Source organism: Plecotus auritus, assembly GCF_963455305.1.
Source record: "Plecotus auritus genome assembly, chromosome: 14".
NCBI lineage: Eukaryota > Metazoa > Chordata > Mammalia > Chiroptera > Vespertilionidae > Plecotus > Plecotus auritus.
In genome coordinates this window covers 147,419-167,390 of record NC_137780.1, presented here as the reverse complement: position 1 = coordinate 167,390, position 19,972 = coordinate 147,419, and the positions used below count along the sequence as shown (strand labels likewise).

The following is a 19,972-nucleotide window of genomic DNA, read 5'->3' as shown; positions in this document are numbered from 1 at the left end:
CATCAGACCAATCACAGGCCCGCTCCCCTGGGCCACGCCCCCGCGCAGCTCCAACCCCGAGCCCCACCTCCTTGGCTTCGTGAGGACCACACCCCCAGCTGCACGCGGGAGCGCCCGATGGAGGACTGTCAGGGAGCTGGGCTGAACCCCGCGGAACTTCATCCAGTGCGCCCGTCCTCTCTGCGGGTAAGTCCCCTCATCTCACCGTGACCGATGCCAGTTGTTCGCTCCTCCAAACACTCCTGAGTCCCTCTTCTTCAGCCTCTTGGTCCCTCCCATATAGATTGAACGGAACCATCACGTGCCAAGTGCTGGGCTAAGCGTTAGCTTGGCGCCTGTTATTTCTTGCATGAACAGAACTGCTTCCATCCTTACTGGAGAACTCACTGCCAGTCTGTGCTCCCACGCTCCTGCCTGAGTGCAGGTCTGGGAGACACAGGTGGTGCAGCCCTCCTCTAACCACAGAAAGTGATTCGAGGCAGCGATTTTCGACCGAAGAGCCAGATCAGCAAAGTATTTATTTTTTTAGTGCTACGGAATTTTAGTAATTAGTTTACATGGGCCATGAAATGAAAAAGGTTGAATATCACTGATCTGAGGGACCACTTTCTCAGTTCTCTGGAGGATGGTGCATAACTAGTGCTATTTTAGATGGTAGTTGGTTACAATCTATGGATGCCTGGAGGCAGTGAGGTTCTCTTGGTGCTGGTTAAAAGCACGGGCTTGAGTAACAGAGACCCAGGTTTCCATTCCTGGCCAGCTGATGATCTTGAGCACCTTACTGAATGACTCACCTGAAAAACGGGAAGAAAACCGTGCTACTTCACTGGGTCTTTGTCAGGATTGAGATGATTTACGCAGGCTCTTGTATGATGCCAGGCAAATGGCAAATGCTTCATACATGTTAGCTGTTATGTGATGTCTGTTGTATAAAACCCTCAGAAACATTCATCGTCCACAGGACTGACTTTAATTTTCTTCAGCGAGACCTTTGCCAAATCCTTAATCTTAGACTCAGGATTATCATGAGGATTAAATTGTGAATACTTAAGCAAGTGTCTGGTTTGTGGCTGTGAACTCAGCAACATTTTTTCTTCTCTTCCTCCTCCTCTGAATCCTCCCCCCATCCACATCTTGTATCTCTACTCCAGCCATGTGTTGTAATTATTTATCACACGTCTATCTTATTTTAGACTGGGAACTCTTTGAGGGTCGGAGACCAGTCTTGTCACAGTGGTGTCCTGCGCCGAGCACGGTGCTTGGCACATGGCAGGCCCTAAAGAAATGTTTGCATATTGAGTGGATGAGACAGAAACCCGTGCAAACAAGGAACGGTGACTTCGTGTGTGAAAATTTTTCTTTGCTGGGCTGCTGTACTATCTGAACCCAACAATCCTAAGCACGATTTTCCTTTTTGGAGATATCAAGCAATGTCTGATGGAATACCAGTAACAGAATTTACTGATGATTCTGCTTTATGGAAGGGTTGAATTCTCAGGGTCCCATAAGCCGTCTTTTAGGGGCCCCAGAGAAAGCAATACGTGGTTCCATGCAGAAAACCAATGCTGGCCTTTCCTCCTGAGATGGTGTACAGTTCTATCCCAACGGGACTAACAAATATCTCAAAAAGCTGCCTGGTCCAACCCTGGGAGTTGGCAGTGGATTGGATCATGACGTCATAACAGGAGAGGGCAGACAAGACGGATGGGCCGGGGAGGGCAACTCTACCCAGGCACCAGTAAGTCTGGCTGGGTTGGTGATGTCAGGTTATTGTTTTTTTAAAATGTATTTTTATTGATTTTAGAAAGGAAGGGAGAGGGAGAAAGAAATAGAAACAATGACCAGAAAGAATCACTGATCGACTGCCTCCTACAGGTCCCCTACTGGGGATTGATACCCCAACCGGGGCATGTGCCCTGACCAGGAATCGAACTGTGACCTCCTGGTTTACAGGTGAACACTCAACCACTGAGCCACACTAGCTGGGTTACTTTTAAAGGAGAAGGCTTCTCTTCCAAACTGAAAGACAATGCTTTCATTTGTTTGCCAGGTACCCTGACGGATGAATATGGTGAAGGAAGGGTCAAGAGGAGGGAGAAGGAAATATGACCAACAAAAGGACCACTGGACCTGGGCTCAAAACGCATCCCCTCTAAACTGTACTCTGTCCCCCACCTGAAAAGCCTCCAGGGAGAAGCTAAGCTTGTGCTTCTGCTGAGACAGCTGCAAAGATGATCACAGTTTGTGAACAGCTCACATTTTAGCACACAGGACAACTGCACAAGGGTACCTGGGAAGACCTGGAAGAATTCTGTGCTGGGAAGCCCTTCCTCCCAAAATTCTCAGGTGTGAAAAGCCTTGGAGACAAGACCCCCAGACACAACAGCCCTATGGTATACCACTGGGGCCTTAGTCCATTTATTCGCATAGCCAGGGGTTCCTGTCACAAGCAGCAGTCTCAGACTGTGGCTAGCCACTTCCCTCTAGCCTGGGCTGGGCAGAAAGAGACAGACATGCACGTACATATTTGAGATTCTTCTCTCTGAGGCCTGCGGGTCTGAAGAAACCACTTGCTCCTTTCCTGCAACCTCTGTAAGACTAGCTCTAGAAGTCTGCTCAACTTGCACTCACACAGAATCTGCTACGAGTTAAGCACCGAGTAGTAAGGAAAACCCATTACATAGGTTGTTCCTTTCAACACAGACAAAGAAGAGTGTGATGCTACCCAGGAATTAGCCAGGCTTGGAACGAACGTACATGCTTCCTTCTTCCTGACCCATGGAAGAGACTGCTCCATGGCCTGACCTGGACCTTTTATCACAGGGAGGTTTGGGGGGCCCTTCCAGGGAACGACTCAGCCTTAGCTCTCTTCCAGGGCTACAAGGATGCTGTTCCTGTAGGTACCATCAGATTTCAGCTTCAGAGAAAAACAAAAGGCTTATCCTTCCAGGAAAGAGATCTAGGACTTACAGCATGCGAGTACTGACCAGGAACATTGCCGGGAACGGGACCGGGGAAGCCAGGGAGCGATCAGTAGGTGAATCGCATCTTTTGAGAGTAGCCCAGTTTGTCCAGGTTGGGGTGGCAGGCCAGCTGCACCATTGGGGGAGGCCCACAGAGAAGCAGCAGCACATCGTCCCCCGGAGAAGGCAGGTGCTCCTGGATCATGTCCGCAGTCACAAAGCCCTGGCTGTAGGCCCAATCTGAAGTGGAGAGGAGGAGAGAACAGTCACTCCAGACCCATGCTGGCAAGGGGTGTAGAGCCCTGAGGTGGGGAGACCCAGAAAGGCTCTGGGGAAGGTGTCAAGTGAAACACAGCCTGCGCTCAGCCTGCCTCAGCAGCACAGCCGTTCCTGCCCCCGACCGGTGAACAGGAACCATAAGGACGGCTTATGGGACCCTGAGAATTCAACAGACTTGGGAGCCCAGCAGTGTCAGGAGGTTGGTTCCACCGAAACCAGAACCCAACAGGGGCAAGGCCCTGGTGCTGGGATATCCAGAATGGGGAGGGTACCTGCTGGGGGGTGATCCAGAGTGAACCAGAGTTTAAAGCGACTGGGATACTGGGCCTGCAGTTCCTCCAAGTCCTCCCGTAAGATGATGTCCTTTTCAGTCTGAAAAGAAAGGAGAAACAAAGTCTTTAGGGATCTCCTCAGGATTCTCCACATAACGTTTTGTAACCAGGAGAGAAAAAGAAAAGATGACTTTTAGGTTGTTCGGATGAGGGGGAAGGAGGGGGACAGGTTTTAGTCACACAGCATGAAGAAATAAAGGTGGCGGACTGAACCAAGGTAACCCGAAGAGCCAGCTTTTATGCTCAGGACGACATTCCAAAAATGTGTTCTTTTCTTCTTTCCTTGGGCCCGGGGAAGGAACCGGCTCAGGGATTTGTCCTCTTATTGTAGCAGAGGGTCCTCTAGCTACAGGGGGGTCTTGGGCACTGGCCTGTTTCTGCCCACGGGTGCCACATCTCTGAGCTGACCCACACAACTGAAAAGTCCCAGGACCGAGAAAAGCAAACCAACCTGGTTGGCAAAAAGCAAAGAGCACTGGGTTGGATCTGTGGGGTCTTTCAGGATGGCCCGGATCAGCTGAAGCATCGGGGTGATTCCTGCACAGACAGCCACAGGGAGACATGGTAGCCACAGCTTACCTGTTCCAGCTCCTCAGCCAACCAACGCTTTCATCGGAATGCTTCCCGTTCACCACTGCATCCCACCTTCATTCAGTGTCCAAATCCTCTAACCTCCTGTGTATTCTCCAGCACCCACATTTCTGGATAGACATGCCTCTTACCATAAACTCACAAACATTCCTATCTGGTAGGTAAACTGTAGTCATGCTCAATGTTCACATAAAGCTCATATTCTTCAAGTCCCTCTAAGACTTCCTCTGAACGGCCCCTGTTGGCTAGGACTCAGATGTCACAGGTGCCAACTCAATGGGACAGGCCTGAACTGGGCTGGCAGGTTAAGGACCAGTGCTCTGGGACCAGGCAGAGCTGGATACCAATCCTTTACCTCTTAACCTCTTTGCAGCTGCATTTTCTCATCTGTAAAAGGGAAAGGCAAGCACCTACTTCACAGACACAGGCGTGAAGAGACTACCACAGTGTCAAATATGTGGAAATGTCCAATGAACTTCCTTCTTGACTGGCCTGTTTCTAGCTGTGTCCCTGTTCTCACCTGAAGGAGATCCATTCAGCGTGAGGTCTTAGGAGAGTACATGTGAAGTATTTCTCATTTTATCGGTTAAAAAACTTGCTTTTGGTTTCTACCTGATCGTGATTTTGTTTTTCAGGTACTGGGGAGCCCTGGGCATTGCTGGGAGTCCCAATTCCCAGCTTGATCCCGATTCCAAAACCTCCCGAGGGTCACTGGGAAGTTCTCATGGCAACGTCAACAATGGTGGGAGAGACGGGCCCCCGAGCAACGCACACCTGTCCCGCCGGCGATCATGCCCAGTCTCTTCGCCACGCGCGGCTCTGGTGGAGACATTTTGTTGGGCTGAATGCTAAAATTCCCTGAGAAGTCAAGAGAAGAAGGGATGGAAGCGTGGAGTCAGTGGAGGAAACGAAGAAAACAAATGCAGCACTAAAAATATTGTCCCAGGCCAGGTGAGCAGCTGCAATGAAATCTGACCCTGGAGCCGGGTGGACATCTGAGTTGAGCCAGCCCTAATAATACACAGGAGGGACAATGGGGCCAGGACCATGGGGCCTGTATTATTAACTACCAATCAGGTCAGGCCCACACAGTGAGTCAGCAGCTGCTTCGGGCAGAGGGTCACCCCTAGTCAGGGCAACTGGCCTGGGGACAGGTGTGAACCAACCCTTCCAAGTGCACAGAGCAGCCCCAGGGACTTGCTGGTGCTGTTCGCTGGAAGGCCTCAGAGCTCTCTCTGGCTCCCTAAACAGCTCAGGCCGAGGAGTGAATCTGCGAGGCAGGGCTGCTTATCGCCTCAGCTGTCATGGTTGGCGAATTCAAGTGGACGGGGAACTGATCCTGATCCCGGTGACAAGCGGGCTGAGACCTCTGCCTCTCTATACTGCCAGAGCTATGTGTACAGGAAGGGCAGCCCTGGCCCCTCTGCACGGCACATGTGCCCAGAGGACTGGAGAGCTGGGAGAGGCTCAAGGAGCAGAGGGGCCATTACCTTTCCCTGTGTAAGTGAGCAACCCACTTGGCCCTCGAAATTCCACCACATCCCCAATCTCCAGGCTGTCCAGATACTGAGACATCTTCCCTCCCTCAGGAAATTTGGGGTGCACACCTTTCAGGTAGACCTGATAAGAAAGAATGGAAAAGACTTTATTTGGGAATACATACAGAAGGTCAAGAGACATATGAAAACATGCCCAAAGTCACTAATCATCCGAGAGAAGCAAATCAAAACGACAATGCAATACCATCTCACACCTGTCAGAATGGCTATCATCAACAAATCAACAAACGACAAGTGCTGGCAGAGGATGTGGAGAAAAAGGAACCCTCGTGCACTGCTGGTGGGAATGCAGACTGGTGTAGCCACTGTGGAGAGCAGTATGGAGTTTCCTCAAAAAACTAAAAATGGAACTCCCATTTGACCCAGTGACCCCACTTCTAGGAATATATCCCAAAAAAACCCGAAACACCAATCAGAAAGGATATATGCCCCCCTATGTTCATAGCAGCACAACTCACCATAGCTAAGATTTGGAAACAGCCTAAGTGCCCATTAGCAGATGAGTGGATTAAAAAACTGTGGTACATCTACACAATGGAATACTATGCCGCGGTAAAAAAGAAGGAATTCCTACCATTTGCAACAGCATGGATGGACCTGGAGAGCATTATGCTAAGCGAAATAAGCCAGTCAGAGAAAGATAAATATCACAAGATTTCACTCATTTGTGGGATATAATAAACAACATAAACTGATGAACAAAAACAGATCCAGAGACAGAGAAGCATGGATCGGACCGTCAAACCTCAGAGGGAAGGTAGGGGAGGGTGGGGGTAAGGGGGAGAGATCAACCAACAGTCTTGCATGCATGCATATAAGCCTAACCAATGGACACAGACACCAGGGGGTGAGGGCATGAGTGGGGGTGCTGGGGGGGGATAAGGACACATATGTAACACCTTAATCAATAAAGAAAAAAAAAGACTTTATTTGGACTCTCAATGTTATTTCTGAGGCCCCGTTGACTGAGCCTCCCTAGCCTGGGGCCATATACGCACATGCTATCTTTTCCCCAGTCTATATACTCTTCATATCTACAAAGGACACACATCTCCTGCTATCTAACAAACTTAGAAGTTTCCTCAAATCCCAGAAAAAGTAGGGTGGAGAGCTCCTGGGGTTCCTTCCTACCCCCTTACCTTGATGACAAGATCCACATAGCCTTGGTCTTCATCACTGGTGACAGGCGTGTATGGCCTGATGACCAGACTGCCATCGATTCGGGCTGAGAGGTAGACATGTTTGCCTGGGGACCATGCAGAGAACGAGGTGAGGGTGGCTTGTGGATGTGCTGCGTTCCAGTTACCTTTCAAAATACCCAGGGAGGTTTGAGAGAACGAGGACGTCTTGCCCCCGTAAGCTACCAGGCAGGGAGGACTCACCCCTTGGAGCCCCCAGTGGGACCCCTCTTCAATGCCCCAAGGGATAAACTCTACTCAGTCACTACCAGGGCCTTAGCAGCAGCGGCAGAGATACTAATGGGTATAAAATCAGTGTTTGTCAGGGGGAGGTAGAGCAAATCCTGCGGGAAGGAGGAGGACTGCTGAGTGTTAAAGATGTCTGGGGCACAGAAGCCACGCCCTGAATGACCCAGTGACAACCTGGAGGATCCAGCCAGGCGAGGAAGGGGAGAGTGCGGAGGGAGGGAAAGCTGCGTGTTTTGGGAGACTCCAGAAGGAGAATCGCGCTCTTGGGATGCTAGGAAAAGGAGCCCACACGTTCCTTACCCACAGGCAGGCCCAGAGTGTGCTGGGCGGTGGGCAGGGCAAATCGGAACCTCTTGGTGTTGTGGCTCACAGTCTGGAGGACGGATGACAGTGTCACCAGGACATCCCAACCACAGTGGATGCTGTGGCTTCACATCAGGAGGGGAGCTCTGGTTCTGCCTCTACCCCGCCCCTTCCTCCGCAACTCACTGTCTTATCTAGCAGTCGCAGCAGGTACTTCTCATTGGGGTCCAGGAGAGTGACCCGTGGGCGGCGGGACCTCCGAACCAAGTAGGAGCCCAGAGCCAGGCCGAGTAGAGTCAGCAGCCCTGCCCCGAGAGAGGCCAGCAGGCCTGGGCTCTGTGGGGAGAGGAGGCACTGTGACCGCCCCGCGAGAGGAGAGTCGGCGGCACAGGAGGTGACCGTCCCGCCCGAGTCCCAGCGCGGGAGCAGGCGCAGGACGGAGGGGTCCCTTGGGCAGGGTCCTGGGACCCACCATCAGGGCGAGGGCGGCGGGGAGACCCCAGGCCCATAGCTGAGGGGCCAGAACCAGATGGAGTGGAGTCCCTGGGGCAGGGCCTGGAGCTCGGTCTCACCGGCTGGAACCCCATGACCGAGCACCGCGTCCTCCACCGCTGTGCCCGCGGGGCGTTTCCACGAGTCGCCGCGGGGTGGGCCAGAGGCGGGGCCTGGAGAGAGCTGGGCTGGAAGGGGCGGTGGGGGGCCTGGCACCGGGGAGGAGGAAAAGGCGTGGGTCAAAAAAAGGCGGGGCCTCGCAAAAGAGGGGCGGACCTCACGGAGAGCTGAGCTGGAATAGGCGGGACTGGACCCGTCGGAGAGGGAGGCGGAAGGGGCGGGGCAGGAAGAGGTGAGGCCTCACTGGGAGCGGGCCGGAAAGGTAGGCCCGGAAGGGGCGGAGCTAACAGGAGTAAGGGGCCGGAAGCCGGAAGAGCGGGGTCTGGCGGCAGAGGACCAGAGGGGCGAAGGGTTGGGGGTTGAGGCTGGAAAGAGCGGGGCCTGACAAAGCGCGAGGTAGTGTCGGAAAGCGCCGGTGTGAAAGGTGCGTGGCCTGGCAAGAGTGGGTATGGAAACGGCGGCATCGGAAGGGGCGGGGAGGCGGGCCTGACCACAGTCTCAGCCCGGAAAAGGCGGGGCCTGTGCGCGGCCGCGCCGGGGAGGAGGGGATTGTCGTGAAAGGGGCGGAGGCTGTACGGCAGGGGTGCAGGCGGAAGGGGCGGAACCGGACCCAGGGTGTGGGGACCGGAAAGGGCGGTGCGGAAAGGAGCGGGACATTCCCTGGACTTGTGGTTCCAGGCAGGGAAGGGAGTCCTTGGTGGAGAGATGCGAGTGTAATGCTTGTGTGCGGATAAGAAGTAAGGCAGGTCATGGTGCCTCCTTCCCTCTCGCTGGCCCTTGGGAGCCTAAAGGACATTGTCTTGTCTCTCCCCCTCCCCAGACTGTGTCGCCTATCTTACGTGGCCCACAAAACTGGATTAGGTTGAGCACACACCTCTGCTTGCCGGGGCCAGGCTGGATTACCTCTGCGGTTGTGTGGTTTTCAGTAGTGCTTGCTTTCCTTCTCACACGTACCCCAGTTTGGACAATAACTTACGCGGTCACCCCACTCAGAGTGCGCAGGCCTTGACCCGTTTCTAGCTTTATTTCCTGCCAGCCATGTAGGCTGCATTCCCAAGACCAATCCCTGCAGAATCCCCAGTGTGCCTCCAGCTCTCCTCTTCCTCGGGCTGAGTCCAGACCCTGATCTGCCTGATGAGGAGCCAGGAGTCCTGGGAGGCCAGCACCAGCAGTCGTATGCAGCTCAGCTGCTCCACGGTGCCTTCTTCGTAAAACACCCTCTGGTCCAAATTCCCCTGCACCAGCGGTCCCAGCAGGGTGTAGCGCGCACAGCCTTCGGAATGCGCCAGGGGGTTGTAGCCCAGTTCTACTTGGCCCTGCTGCAGCCGGTACTGCCCTTCTTTGTCAACACCTGTCAGCACCTCTATGCGGATGACTTTCTGTGGCCTTTCCAAAATCACCACCAGGTAGTTGCCTCTTAAGGCATCCAGGGTGACGTAGCCCTCCTCGTTCAGAAAGTAAGCGTATTGGGGAATCACATTCAGTATCGGGCTCATGTCCGTGAGGACATTGGCTACGGGGTTGTCTGGTTCACCAAAGACCACTTCCTTCTCCACAGGAAAGCAGGTGTCCTCAGACGCGGAATAATTGCCCATGGGATAGAAGACTGAGGGACTGAAACGAATAGGAACATGTTGGGCCAAGAGAAGGCGGAATTCAGAGAGAAGCAAGTGAGTAGGCGTGTCCTTAGGGAAGAGGAGGAGGAAGGTGGTCAGGCGGGAGAGGTCGCTGTTGTGGAATACTTTCCCGGAGAAGCTCAGGCTAGAGAACTCCAGGGTCACCCAGGGTCGTTCTTTCCAGGCTGCCAGTGCCCAGTAGATGGTAGAAACAAATTTGGGGGTGCAGTCAACGTGATCTTCTACCATCAGAAAGTATTCAGAGAGGCTGACAGCAAAGTTCATAAGGAGGGCATAGTCGACTTTCTGCCTGGAATAAACAGCTTCACAGGGTGAGGAGTCATTAATGTTGTCCAGATCTCCTGGGACAAGAGAGCCACTGAGATGACCGTGGATCACAAGCAGCTTCTGGGCCTCAATATGAGCTTGGAAGAGGCCTGATATGTTGGCGACCATTTGGCTGAGCCATGCAGGGTCAGGATCTGACAGGTGGACCAGCACCACAATACAGTCCAGCTCAGACTCCGAGGAGGCTTGGAACAGGGACTGCAGGGTGTGCAAGAGGGTGCTCCCATGAGGATGCTGTGCTGAGGAGATCCCCACTGTCAGTAGTTCTGGGGGTGGGAGGCATAGGGCACCATTAGCACTCTAGGTGGTGACAAGACCCTCCTCCCCTCTCCCCTTAATGCCAACCCCTGGGGACAAAGTCACATTTCCTTTCCCTTGGAGAGTGTGGTTGGATAGAGATTAATCTTTGGTCAGAGGTTGTGAGGTGGTTTTATTTGATTACTACTTTGCAAAGTCGTTGGAGGACAAAGCTCTCTGATGGGGAGGCTGCCATGTACCAAAGGGAAATCTGCTGGGGTGGCATATGAGCCTGGCATTGACCTCAGACCTGGATGGCAGGGTCTACAGGGATGGAGGAACCTGAGGGCTCTCGTAGTACAGTGTCCAGTGAGTTGGCACCCATAATGTTCATCTCCCGCTGGGTCCTTTCCCTCCCTCTTCCCTCAGTCTGACCTCTCTCCCACATACTCACTCTTCTCCTGGGGAAGGGCTCCAGCCAGGACCTTGTAGCTGGTGTGCTGGAGCACAGGGGAGCGTCTCTGCATCTCTTTGAAGGTCTCCAAGTGGTTCTTGCTTTCAGAGCTGATTTGCTCCTGGTCCAGCTGCTGCAGTATTTTCTTCTTTTCCTCCTGCTAAGGATGGATAAGCATCAGCCCTGAGCTTCACCTCCGCTCCTCTGGGGACAAATGAGGGCAAATCCTCCTTCTGGGACAGACCAAGGAAGCCCCAGGATCCAGTCACCAGGGAGCTTGAGTATCGGGGCTCAGTGAAGCACTGTCCCCACCTCATCATGAGAACACCCGTGGTGCTAGAAGGGGTGGTGGGCCCTGGGGTCAGGGAAGTGGGGCTCTCCAGTTCCGTGTGGAATACCTGTAGAGTAAGAACCTGCCTGCCCCACCTTGCCCATGTCTAATTTCTTCACCATTACAGGCTGGCAGAGCCCCTGACTCTGCTTGTACTGTGCTGGGTGCTGAGACAGCTGCTGAAGACCAAGCTATCTTGTCCTTAAGGAATTACACATGGTGCCTCAATTCTACAGCCGTTTCTTTGCTCAGTTCTGGCCGCACACTTCCCCACACCCACCTCACTCTCTGCTCTAGCTGGTCTGAGGCACATAGGGAGAAGGTGGACCCCAGAACCTGAGCATGACCTTGTCCACTTGCAGACGCTGTGCACGTGGGAGGAGTCATCTTAGGGCTTGAGTCTGTCCCTGAAGGGAGAATGGGAGGAGCACCATCTCTCCCTTGGTGAGGAGAGTGGCAGCACCCAGGCAGCTCCCTCGCACCCTGGGCCTGGCAGGCAGACGGCCGCCTAGAAGGTCTGGGTAAGGCTCTCTCCACAGCATGGCCCCTTCCTCCCTCTCCCTATTCACATCCTAGCCATATTCAAGGCTGGGTTAATATCTTTTTTTGACACTCTCCTGAATCTTCAAGTGCCCTATTCTTAGAACTATGGTGGTCCTTGAGTGTTTACATAACTGGACATACTTCCTCCCTGCCAAAGTGTTGGCCAGTAATCCACCTCAATTTCTGGCACTTACCAATGACACGCTGTACTCGAGGCGCTTGTCCGTATTGTCCCGGAGGAAGAAGCTCAGGGAGATGAAGGACACAGCCAGGAGACAGTATTTCCATAGCGTCATGGTGCTGGGCCTGGCACTTGGCAGGGAGTGAGCAAGAGTTGGATCCTGAGTGAGAGAAGCCAGGGATGTCCTCCTGTTGCCTGTGGCCTCCCCTCCCTTCCCCCACCCTTCCTCTTGGACACCTCTGCCAATTTACTTCCTAAATCTTTTCCACCCACTTCGACTGTCTCCACACCCCCCCCCCCCCCGCACCCCACATGTAGCCATCGAAGGAGAGACAAAGGTCATGGAGTTTGGTTCTATTCAGCTGCTGCCTTCTGCAGCTCCTGTCCGGGGTTCCAGGTGGAACTGGGGCACATTAGTTTAGCCACTTGGAGTAGAGGCCCCACCAGAGGGCATGTGTTGCCAGAAATCAAGGGCTAGGTGTCAGCTCCCTAAACTCAACCTTGAGTTAAAGTCTCCACTGGGGGTTACTTCGGACAGATGATGAGGTTTTGAATCGAGTCAGAAGGGCCAAGGGAAACTCTTGTGTGTCTCCCCGACCCTGGACTGGAAGGAAGGATGGAAACCTAGAAGTGGCCGGAGATTTCTAATCCTGAGGAAGTCTTGGCCAGGTTTGCAGAGTCACAGCGATTGGAGGCTTTGTGTCTAGAAAACGTGGCTTGATAAACCATCAGAGAGCAGGGATTTCTCTGAAATCACAGAGAAAAAAACTTCAGCGATGCAGGGTAGGAGCCCAGAGTGGCTCCTCTGAGGCAGCAGAAACTAGCCACCCTCCCAGGAGACCCTCCCTGACAACCATTGTTCACCCTGAATGGGAACTGCTCACATTAAGCACCTGCTTCTGGATACGGTGGGAATAAGGGTTTAAAGCCAGCTTTCCAGTCTTATCTCAACCCAGAAGCTGAAAATGAACTGTCAGCTTGAATCAAATTGACAAGGGTGGATATTGAGTGATCCCTTCCCTATGAGAGGGCCCCATACAGCTCCTGGAGGAACCATCCATGTCACAGGATATCCAGTTATAGGGCATGTGCCCTGACTGGGAATCGAACTGGTGACCTCCTTAAATGTCTGGGTGTTTCCCTTTCCCCAGTTTACAGTTACCCAAGTACATGTTTGTAAGGTGCTGTGGTGGTGGTGGTGGGGTGACTGGGGACTCTTACAGGATTTGTGTCTCAGGGACCTTCCTTCTAGGGACCTGCCCACCTCTCCCATCAGTGTACATGGACCTGAAAATTGGCTGAGATCCAGAACCAGGCAAGGGATTGACTTATTGGGGTGACTGTCCTCAACCTCCCGCCCCTCCGTTTTTACCTTTTGTGGTTGTCATCTCCCTACCTACTTTACCCACAGTGATGATGTTCTGTTAACCTATTTTAACCTCTATTTCCATAACTACCTGAGTATCATGAGGAAGCCAGTCCCAAATCCCCACCTTGCTGTCCATTTCCCCAGAATACTCTCAGCACCCCTGTGTCAGTTCACACCTGCCCAGCTGCTGACAGGAACATGGAATTATACATCCCAGAGCTTCATTGGTGGAGGGGAGGAGGCAGGGGGAGGCTTCAGATTGCCGTCAAGGTCTGACAAGGGTGGGAGGTGACGAAGGAAGGCTTGGCCGGGAAGCTCCAGACTGCAATGTGGTTCTGGGAGTTTGAACAGGCTGAGGTCACCTGTCAGAGGCACCCTCCATCTTGCCAGAACGGGCTCTCCACCAGCTGGGACCATTCTGTGGAGAGCGTGGCCTTGCCACCAACACTGTGGTGGATCCTGTGGCTGCCTGATGCCCAGAGCTTCTCCCTCCTGCCCTTATTTGGTCCCCCCACCCCTCTCCTTGTTTCTGTCCCACATCTTATTTCCAGCTCCTGCATCTACTGGGATTATAGCTCATTGGGATATACTGCCTGGCTTTTGATTTGGGTTCTTCCCAAATATCCCTCTTAGAGCTCCCCTTTCCTTTTCTCCTCTCCTCACCTTCATGGATTATAGTCAAGCTAGCGAAAACTAGACACTGCACATTAGCTGAGCTCAGGACTTAAGATTTTTCTGGAAATAAAGATCTCATAGCCAAACTGAACTAAAAAAAGTTAGTGAAATATCCAAAGGTTTTCCTATCAGAAACCTATATTACCTGATAGTCCCAGAGATAAGACTGCTGGACAGGAGCTATCACAGATCAGAACAAATGATTTTCAGTAATTTGGAGGCTATTTGAAAAGGAATACCTGACGTGTTGGGTGACCATGGAGAAGAGGACTCTGCCTGACCATAAAGGGATCAATAGTGTGCATTGAATGACCACCTTTAATGGGAAATGAGACCACAGAGCACACAGTTGTGTTTCTTTACTGCCACACAGGAAGTTCCGCCTTTAATGAGTCCATTTCTGCTGGTGGAGAGACCCCCGTCCTGTCGTCTTGTCGTGTGATATGAGCATCAATCAGTCCTACCCACGTGCTCCTACTGTTTCTGCGAGTCTGGTGTTCCTGCTCCAAGGGAAGAATTCCAAATGGTAGACCTTCTGGTGAGTAAACCAGGAAGGCTTTTAACAAGCCACCTCGTCCACCAGTGGTTCTGGGACCAAGAGCACGTGACCTTTACTCTGCCTTTCAACACGCATCTCTTCTGAACGAACAATCCTGAAAGGACCCAAGTTCAACATTTTAATGTTTTGTTTGTTTAACCTCTGTAGACTCTAACCTCCAATCTGACCACTTCCAGAAGTCCTGGTGGCTTCTCCATTTATCACTTAGACCTCACTTGGTCCAGAGGTGGATGTGCCTGACCACTATTCCAGAGGGAGCAGCGGCTGTCACAAGCAGTCTCACACATTTCACCTTCTTCCCAGACGTGGGAGACAGCACCTGCTTGTTCAGGACACCATTTACCACCAGCCCCAGCAGAGTGTAGTCGTCACAGTCACTGACCCTGTTTGTAGAGTCACAGCCCAGTTCTACTTGTCCCTCTTCCAGCTGATTCCAGCCTCTCGGGTCAGAGCCAGTCAGCACCTGAACGCGGGACACGTGGGCAGGTACATCCAAAACCACAGTCAGGTGGCTGCCAGGCTCAGCCGGCTTGGTGTAAAAGAAAGTCTCATCCAGGCTGTAGGCATGTGAGGGAACCGAGTCGTTGGCAACCTTCAGGCTGGTGTGGATGGAGGCAGCAGGGTTGCTGGGAGAGCCAGTGTCATCTTCCTCAAAGGAGGACGAGTTGCCCCTATGCTGGAAGAGGGAGGGCAGGAACTCGGTTGGTGTGTGCTGCACGAGGTCCTGAAAATGGGAGAGCAGGCAGTCCCAGGGCATTTCTCGGTAGAAGAGGAGAAGGAAGTGAATAAGGCGGGGCAAGTCTCCTGTTCGAAAGAGTGTCCCGGTGAGGCCCAGCGGGGAGAACTCCAGAGTCAGCCAGGGTCTGTTTGCCCAGGCCGATACTGCAGTAGCTATCTGGGTGACAAATCCGGGGGCACATTTCACATCATCTTCGACCATCAGGAAATAGTCGGAGTGCTGGGTGGCAAAGTTCATGAGGAAGGCATAGTCCATGTTTTGCTTGGAGTGGACGGCTGCGTGGCCAGGAGGGTCATTAAAGGTCACTTTAAGATCTTTCAAAGGAAGGTAGCTGGTGAGAGGAGTAGTGATCACCACCAGCTCTCTGGCCTGGATGTGTGGTTGAAACATGGTGGAGAGGTTGTAGATCATCCGAACAAGCCATTTGGGGTCAGGACCTGCTAGGTGTACCAGAACCGTGAAGTGTTTCCGCTCGGATGAGGAGGAAGCAAAGAAGAGAGACTGCAGGGTGTCCACGAGGCTGCTCTCTTCCGGACGCTGCCCTGAGGAAATGCCTATGGTCAGCAGTTCTAGGGGTGGGAAGAAGAGAGGACCTTCGTCAGCGTACAGAAGTGAGAAACATAGTTGCTGCGGGTGAGATCGTAATACTCGCAGGTCTTTCCATACACCAACTTAGTGTCTTCCTGTGGTTATTGTACATTTTCTCCCCAGGCCCACGAATGGACTATGTTAGGAGTTAATAATCTGGTCATAAGTTGTGAATTAAAAAAAAATCATTACCTTCGAGAAACTATTGTTGGAGAAATAAAGATGATAAACTAAAAACATTTGCATTTATGTCTCCTCAACCAGAGTCCCACTGAAAAACCAGAGAGCTTGCCATTAGAGAACTGTAACATTTGCAGAATTCCTATAAGATAGAGAGTATGGAATGGGGTGGAGAAAAAGTCTAAGTAGAAGAATTCATAGTTCAGAAGACACATGGAGAAAACAAACGCACAGATGTAGTTTCATACTGAAAGCCTCAGAGGAATTCTGAGTTCGAGCCCCCAAACGAAAGGTATGCCCTGGGATGGTCACCTGGATAATCAGTCGCAGGATGCTTCCAGAACCACGGGACCACTGACCACTAAGGGGCTGGCTGTGGCAACATCCATCGCAGGCAAAAGTGCTACGGTTTTCTAAGTAAAGTGGAAGGTCTGCCTGGGGAGAGCCTATGGGTGAGTCCTGGGCTGGCGGGAACCCGTGGGCTGGCGGGAACCCCAGGACTGGAGCAAGAACTCCAGGCAGCAGCAGGAGGAGAGGGCAGAGCTGACCTGGCTGTTGCCTCTAGGATAAAGCCCTGGGTGTGGCTCCCTGAAGGTGACACTGAGACCTGGAGAGGCATCTGTATAAACTCACGAATTTCACGTTTCAAACCACTGAAATTTGATCCTATTGAGGCTCAAATTGTCCTATCTTTGGCAAACAGCCTTTTGAAGTTGGATCTTGAGTCTTTTTGATACAACTTTAGTCATTTTTAAAGGCTCCCTTGCTATCTGATAGGACATTTCTTGCCTTGGACCTGGAATCAGCCTGGTTATTTTCAGTGGAAAATAGTATTTATGTAACAAACGCTCATTTCTAGGCCATTGGATAGAGCCAAAATATATATTTCTAAAGAGATAAAATACCATCATGAGTTCATACTGATACTTCATAGCGCATTTAATTAAAAAAGTACAGCATCATAGCTAGTGAGGTTTATATAAAGTGGGATTATTGCTAATTGAAAAATAAAAAGCATGTAATTTTAAAGAAAAAAGTAGTTTTCCTTTACTCAGCATTCTTGTGTTATTGTTTTTTAAATTTATTGATTTGAGAGGGAGGGAGGGAGGGAGAGAGAGAGAAGCATTGATTTGTTGTTTCACTCATCCATGCATTCATTGGTTATTTCTTGTATGTGCCCTGACCGGGGATCGAACCTGCAACCTTCGCATATTGGGATGACACTCTAATGGGCCTGGGCTACCCAGCCATGGCAGAGTTCTTGTATAATTAAGGCCAACATTCTTCAGCCCCCTTGAACTTAACTGTATTTTATTAACATAATAGCTTAGTCTTGCCCTTTGAATTCTAAAACTGTTTAAGTCAGAAAAAGCTTATTCTGTGTTAAGGTTTATTTTTTCTTATCATTGCAACTTATGAAGATCCAATGAGTGTCATAGTCCGACCTCAGGAGGGTACAGTCTCAAAGGGAAGCTTGCCCTGCAGGAGTAACGACGAAGTCGAACTGAGCTGACAGATCAGAGGCCACATATTGTCTAGACACAGATCTTAGCAACAGCTGCCAGCATGGTTACCGTGGCGGGAAAAGGACACTGCAGGGGTCAATGAGGACCACAGACAGATCTAGCTGGAGCTGTATTTTGAGAGTAATCGGCCTATAGATGGTACTTAAAGCTGTGAGACTGGGTGCGGTCACCAACGCAGTCCAGACAAGGACTGAGCTCTGGGCACCTCAACATCTAGATGCTGGAGAGAGAAGATCAACCAGCAGAAGACACTGAGGATCTGTGAGTGAGGCTGGAGGAAAACCAGAGCTTGGGATCCTGGAAGCAACCGGAGAGAGTGTTGACAGGGGAGTGGTCTACTGTGTCAGATGTCATAGGTCCCTGCTCTCCACCTGCCTTTCCTGCCCCTTCATGGTCTAGACCCCTTGTGCACACTCACTTTTTTTCCTAGGAGGGGCTCCGATCAAGATATAGGAGTTCACGTTTTTGAGTGGTTCTGAGTTTTTCTGCATATCTTTGAAGGTTTGCAGGTGGCGTGTTCTACCAGGGTTAAGCTGCATCCGGGCTCTCTGCCAAGCTACCAGCTCCTTTTCCTCCTGAGAAGAGAGTAAGTTGCAGCTCTGAGTCCTGCCCTTTGAGAAGAATGGCTGGGTGGGTTCTGCTCTGCATCACATAATAAAACATCTCCAGGATACAGGGCAGGTTGCTCAGGGCTCAACTCAGTTTCTTCCTTATCTTCTGATAAAGTCCTACCCTGGGGATTCTTGTACAGGTTATGGGTCCTGGGATGAAGGGAGTCCGAATTACATGTAGGGCATGAGATGGTCTCCGTCCACGCCATTCTTCCCCCACTGTCATCTCTCTGACTAGTCTGATGTGGGCCACTTAATCCCATGAAGGACAAAGCATGTGCTAGGCATGAGAGGAAACACAGGGATGCCACTGCAATGCCCCAGTCTAAACTCTTCACCCTCCAAGTTCATTCCCCACCCCCTGCTTTTTTTTTTTCCTTTTCTCGGTTCTGGTGAAATTTCTCATCCCTGTACAGTTTTTCTTGGCTTGGAAAAATGACTTAACTTCTCTGAGGTTCAGCGTCCTATGGAATAAAACAGGGATAAAATGTGTAACTTTGAAACCATAGGAAAGAAGTGTAATTTCTTCCCAACCCTGAATTCCTTCTTCCAGAGTGCCACCTCCTTTATTGCCCCATCAAAGAAAAATATGTTGAGTCCTCAGGTTTTATTATCTTTCTTCTTTGAGTGTCTACAATGTTAGTGAGTTTGCACACAAACGGACACTTAGATAGTGTCTCCTTTTTCTCAGTCCAGGGACTTCAACTTTGCCCGACCCACAGCTTCTGGTACTCACCAAGGACAGGAAACTTGTAGTGTCAAAAGGGTTTTCTTTAATGAAGAAGAAGACTGAGAACAGTGCTGCTGCAGCAGAGACGAGTATGCAGAGGACGTCTCTCATGGTGCCGGGTTGGGGAGGACCTACAGCGGCTTCTTCATCTGTGACCATGGGTGTACACTCAGATGTCTGCGTCTACACTGTCGAGAAAAGTTACCATTTGACAGTAATGTGGTTTTTTTAAAAAAAATTTTATTTTTATTGATTTCAGAGAGGAAGGGAGAAGGAGAGGGAGAGATAGAAACATCAATGATGAAAATCATTGATTGGCTGCCTCCTGCATGCCTCCCACTGGGGATTGAGCCAGCAACCGTGGCATGTGCCCTTGACCGGAATCGAACCCAGGACCCTTCAGTCCGCAGGCTGACGCTCTATCCACTGAGCCAAACTGGCAAGGGCTAACAGTAATGTGTTTTGTGAATCAAGAAATGATTGTATAAATAATATATAAATATCACTGTTTTTTAAAAGACTTTTTTAGAGAAGTTTTAGGTTCAGAGCAAAATTGGAGGAAAGTATCGAGATTTCCCATATACCCCCTACCCCCACATGCACAGCCTCCATCATTATCAACACCACTCACCAAGCTAGTGTGTTTGTTATAACTGATGAACCTACGTCCACACGTCACCATCACCCAAAGCTCATTGTTTACATTAGGGTTCACTCTGGGTGTGGTACATTCTAAGGGTTTGGACATGACTTGTATCCATCATTATAATACGTATATTTTCACTGCTCTAAATATCCTCTGAGCCCTGCCTATTCATCCTCCGATCCCAACCCCATGGCAACCTTTTTTTTTACTATTTCCATAATTTTGCCTTTTCCAGAATGTCATTTGGTTGGAGTCATACACTATGTAGCTATTTCATATCGGCTTGTTCACTTAGTCATATACATTCAAGGTATTACCATGTCTTTTCATGGCTTGATAGCTTATTTCTTTTTAGCACTGAGTAATATTCCATTATATGAATGCACCACAGTTCATTTATCCATTCTGCTGACAGATTATCTTGGTTTCCTTCAAGTTTGGGCAATTATAAACAAAACTGCTATAAATATTTATGGACAGTTCTTGAATGGACATGTTTTCAACTTTTTTAAAAAATATAGAAATAACTTTTAAAAAATGATTTTAGAGAGGAAGAGAGAGAAAAACATTGAT

The 19,972-nt window shown here is 50.8% G+C and overlaps 3 protein-coding genes and 1 long non-coding RNA gene across 5 annotated transcripts; 1 reads left to right on the top strand and 3 right to left on the bottom strand.

Annotated features, from left to right (window-relative positions):
- Window positions 1-489: 489 nt before the first annotated feature.
- On the bottom strand, window positions 490-8,153 carry CYB5R1 (cytochrome b5 reductase 1). 2 transcript variants are annotated; one of them, XM_080651350.1, is made up of 10 exons: window positions 8,027-8,153; window positions 7,641-7,790; window positions 7,452-7,524; window positions 6,864-6,970; window positions 5,656-5,785; window positions 4,940-5,023; window positions 4,026-4,111; window positions 3,515-3,614; window positions 2,988-3,203; window positions 490-1,276 (listed from the first exon to the last, which is right to left on the bottom strand). In XM_080651350.1, the coding sequence occupies exons 1-9, from the start codon at window positions 8,039-8,041 to the stop codon at window positions 3,031-3,033; spliced, it is 918 nt and encodes a 305-aa protein (XP_080507476.1). In that variant the 5' UTR covers window positions 8,042-8,153; the 3' UTR covers window positions 490-1,276; window positions 2,988-3,030. The 2 variants fall into 2 exon arrangements, with proteins under 2 accessions (XP_080507476.1, XP_080507475.1); XM_080651349.1 differs by having other exon boundaries at window positions 490-794.
- Window positions 8,154-8,365: 212 nt separating this feature from the next.
- LOC308238697 lies at window positions 8,366-19,287 on the top strand. Its single transcript, XR_013959605.1, has 3 exons — window positions 8,366-8,490; window positions 17,914-17,998; window positions 18,715-19,287. It is a non-coding gene; the product is annotated as an uncharacterized lncRNA (long non-coding RNA).
- LOC308238665 (alpha-1,3-mannosyl-glycoprotein 4-beta-N-acetylglucosaminyltransferase-like protein MGAT4E) lies at window positions 9,089-11,891 on the bottom strand (the record flags this gene model as incomplete). Its single annotated transcript, XM_080650934.1, has 3 exons — window positions 9,089-10,296; window positions 10,722-10,878; window positions 11,790-11,891. 3 exons carry the CDS (start codon window positions 11,889-11,891, stop codon window positions 9,089-9,091), a joined length of 1,467 nt encoding a protein of 488 aa, XP_080507060.1.
- LOC308238696 (alpha-1,3-mannosyl-glycoprotein 4-beta-N-acetylglucosaminyltransferase-like protein MGAT4E) lies at window positions 14,591-18,864 on the bottom strand (the record flags this gene model as incomplete). Its single annotated transcript, XM_080651019.1, has 3 exons — window positions 14,591-15,687; window positions 17,831-17,987; window positions 18,760-18,864. 3 exons carry the CDS (start codon window positions 18,862-18,864, stop codon window positions 14,591-14,593), a joined length of 1,359 nt encoding a protein of 452 aa, XP_080507145.1.
- Window positions 19,288-19,972: the final 685 nt, after the last annotated feature.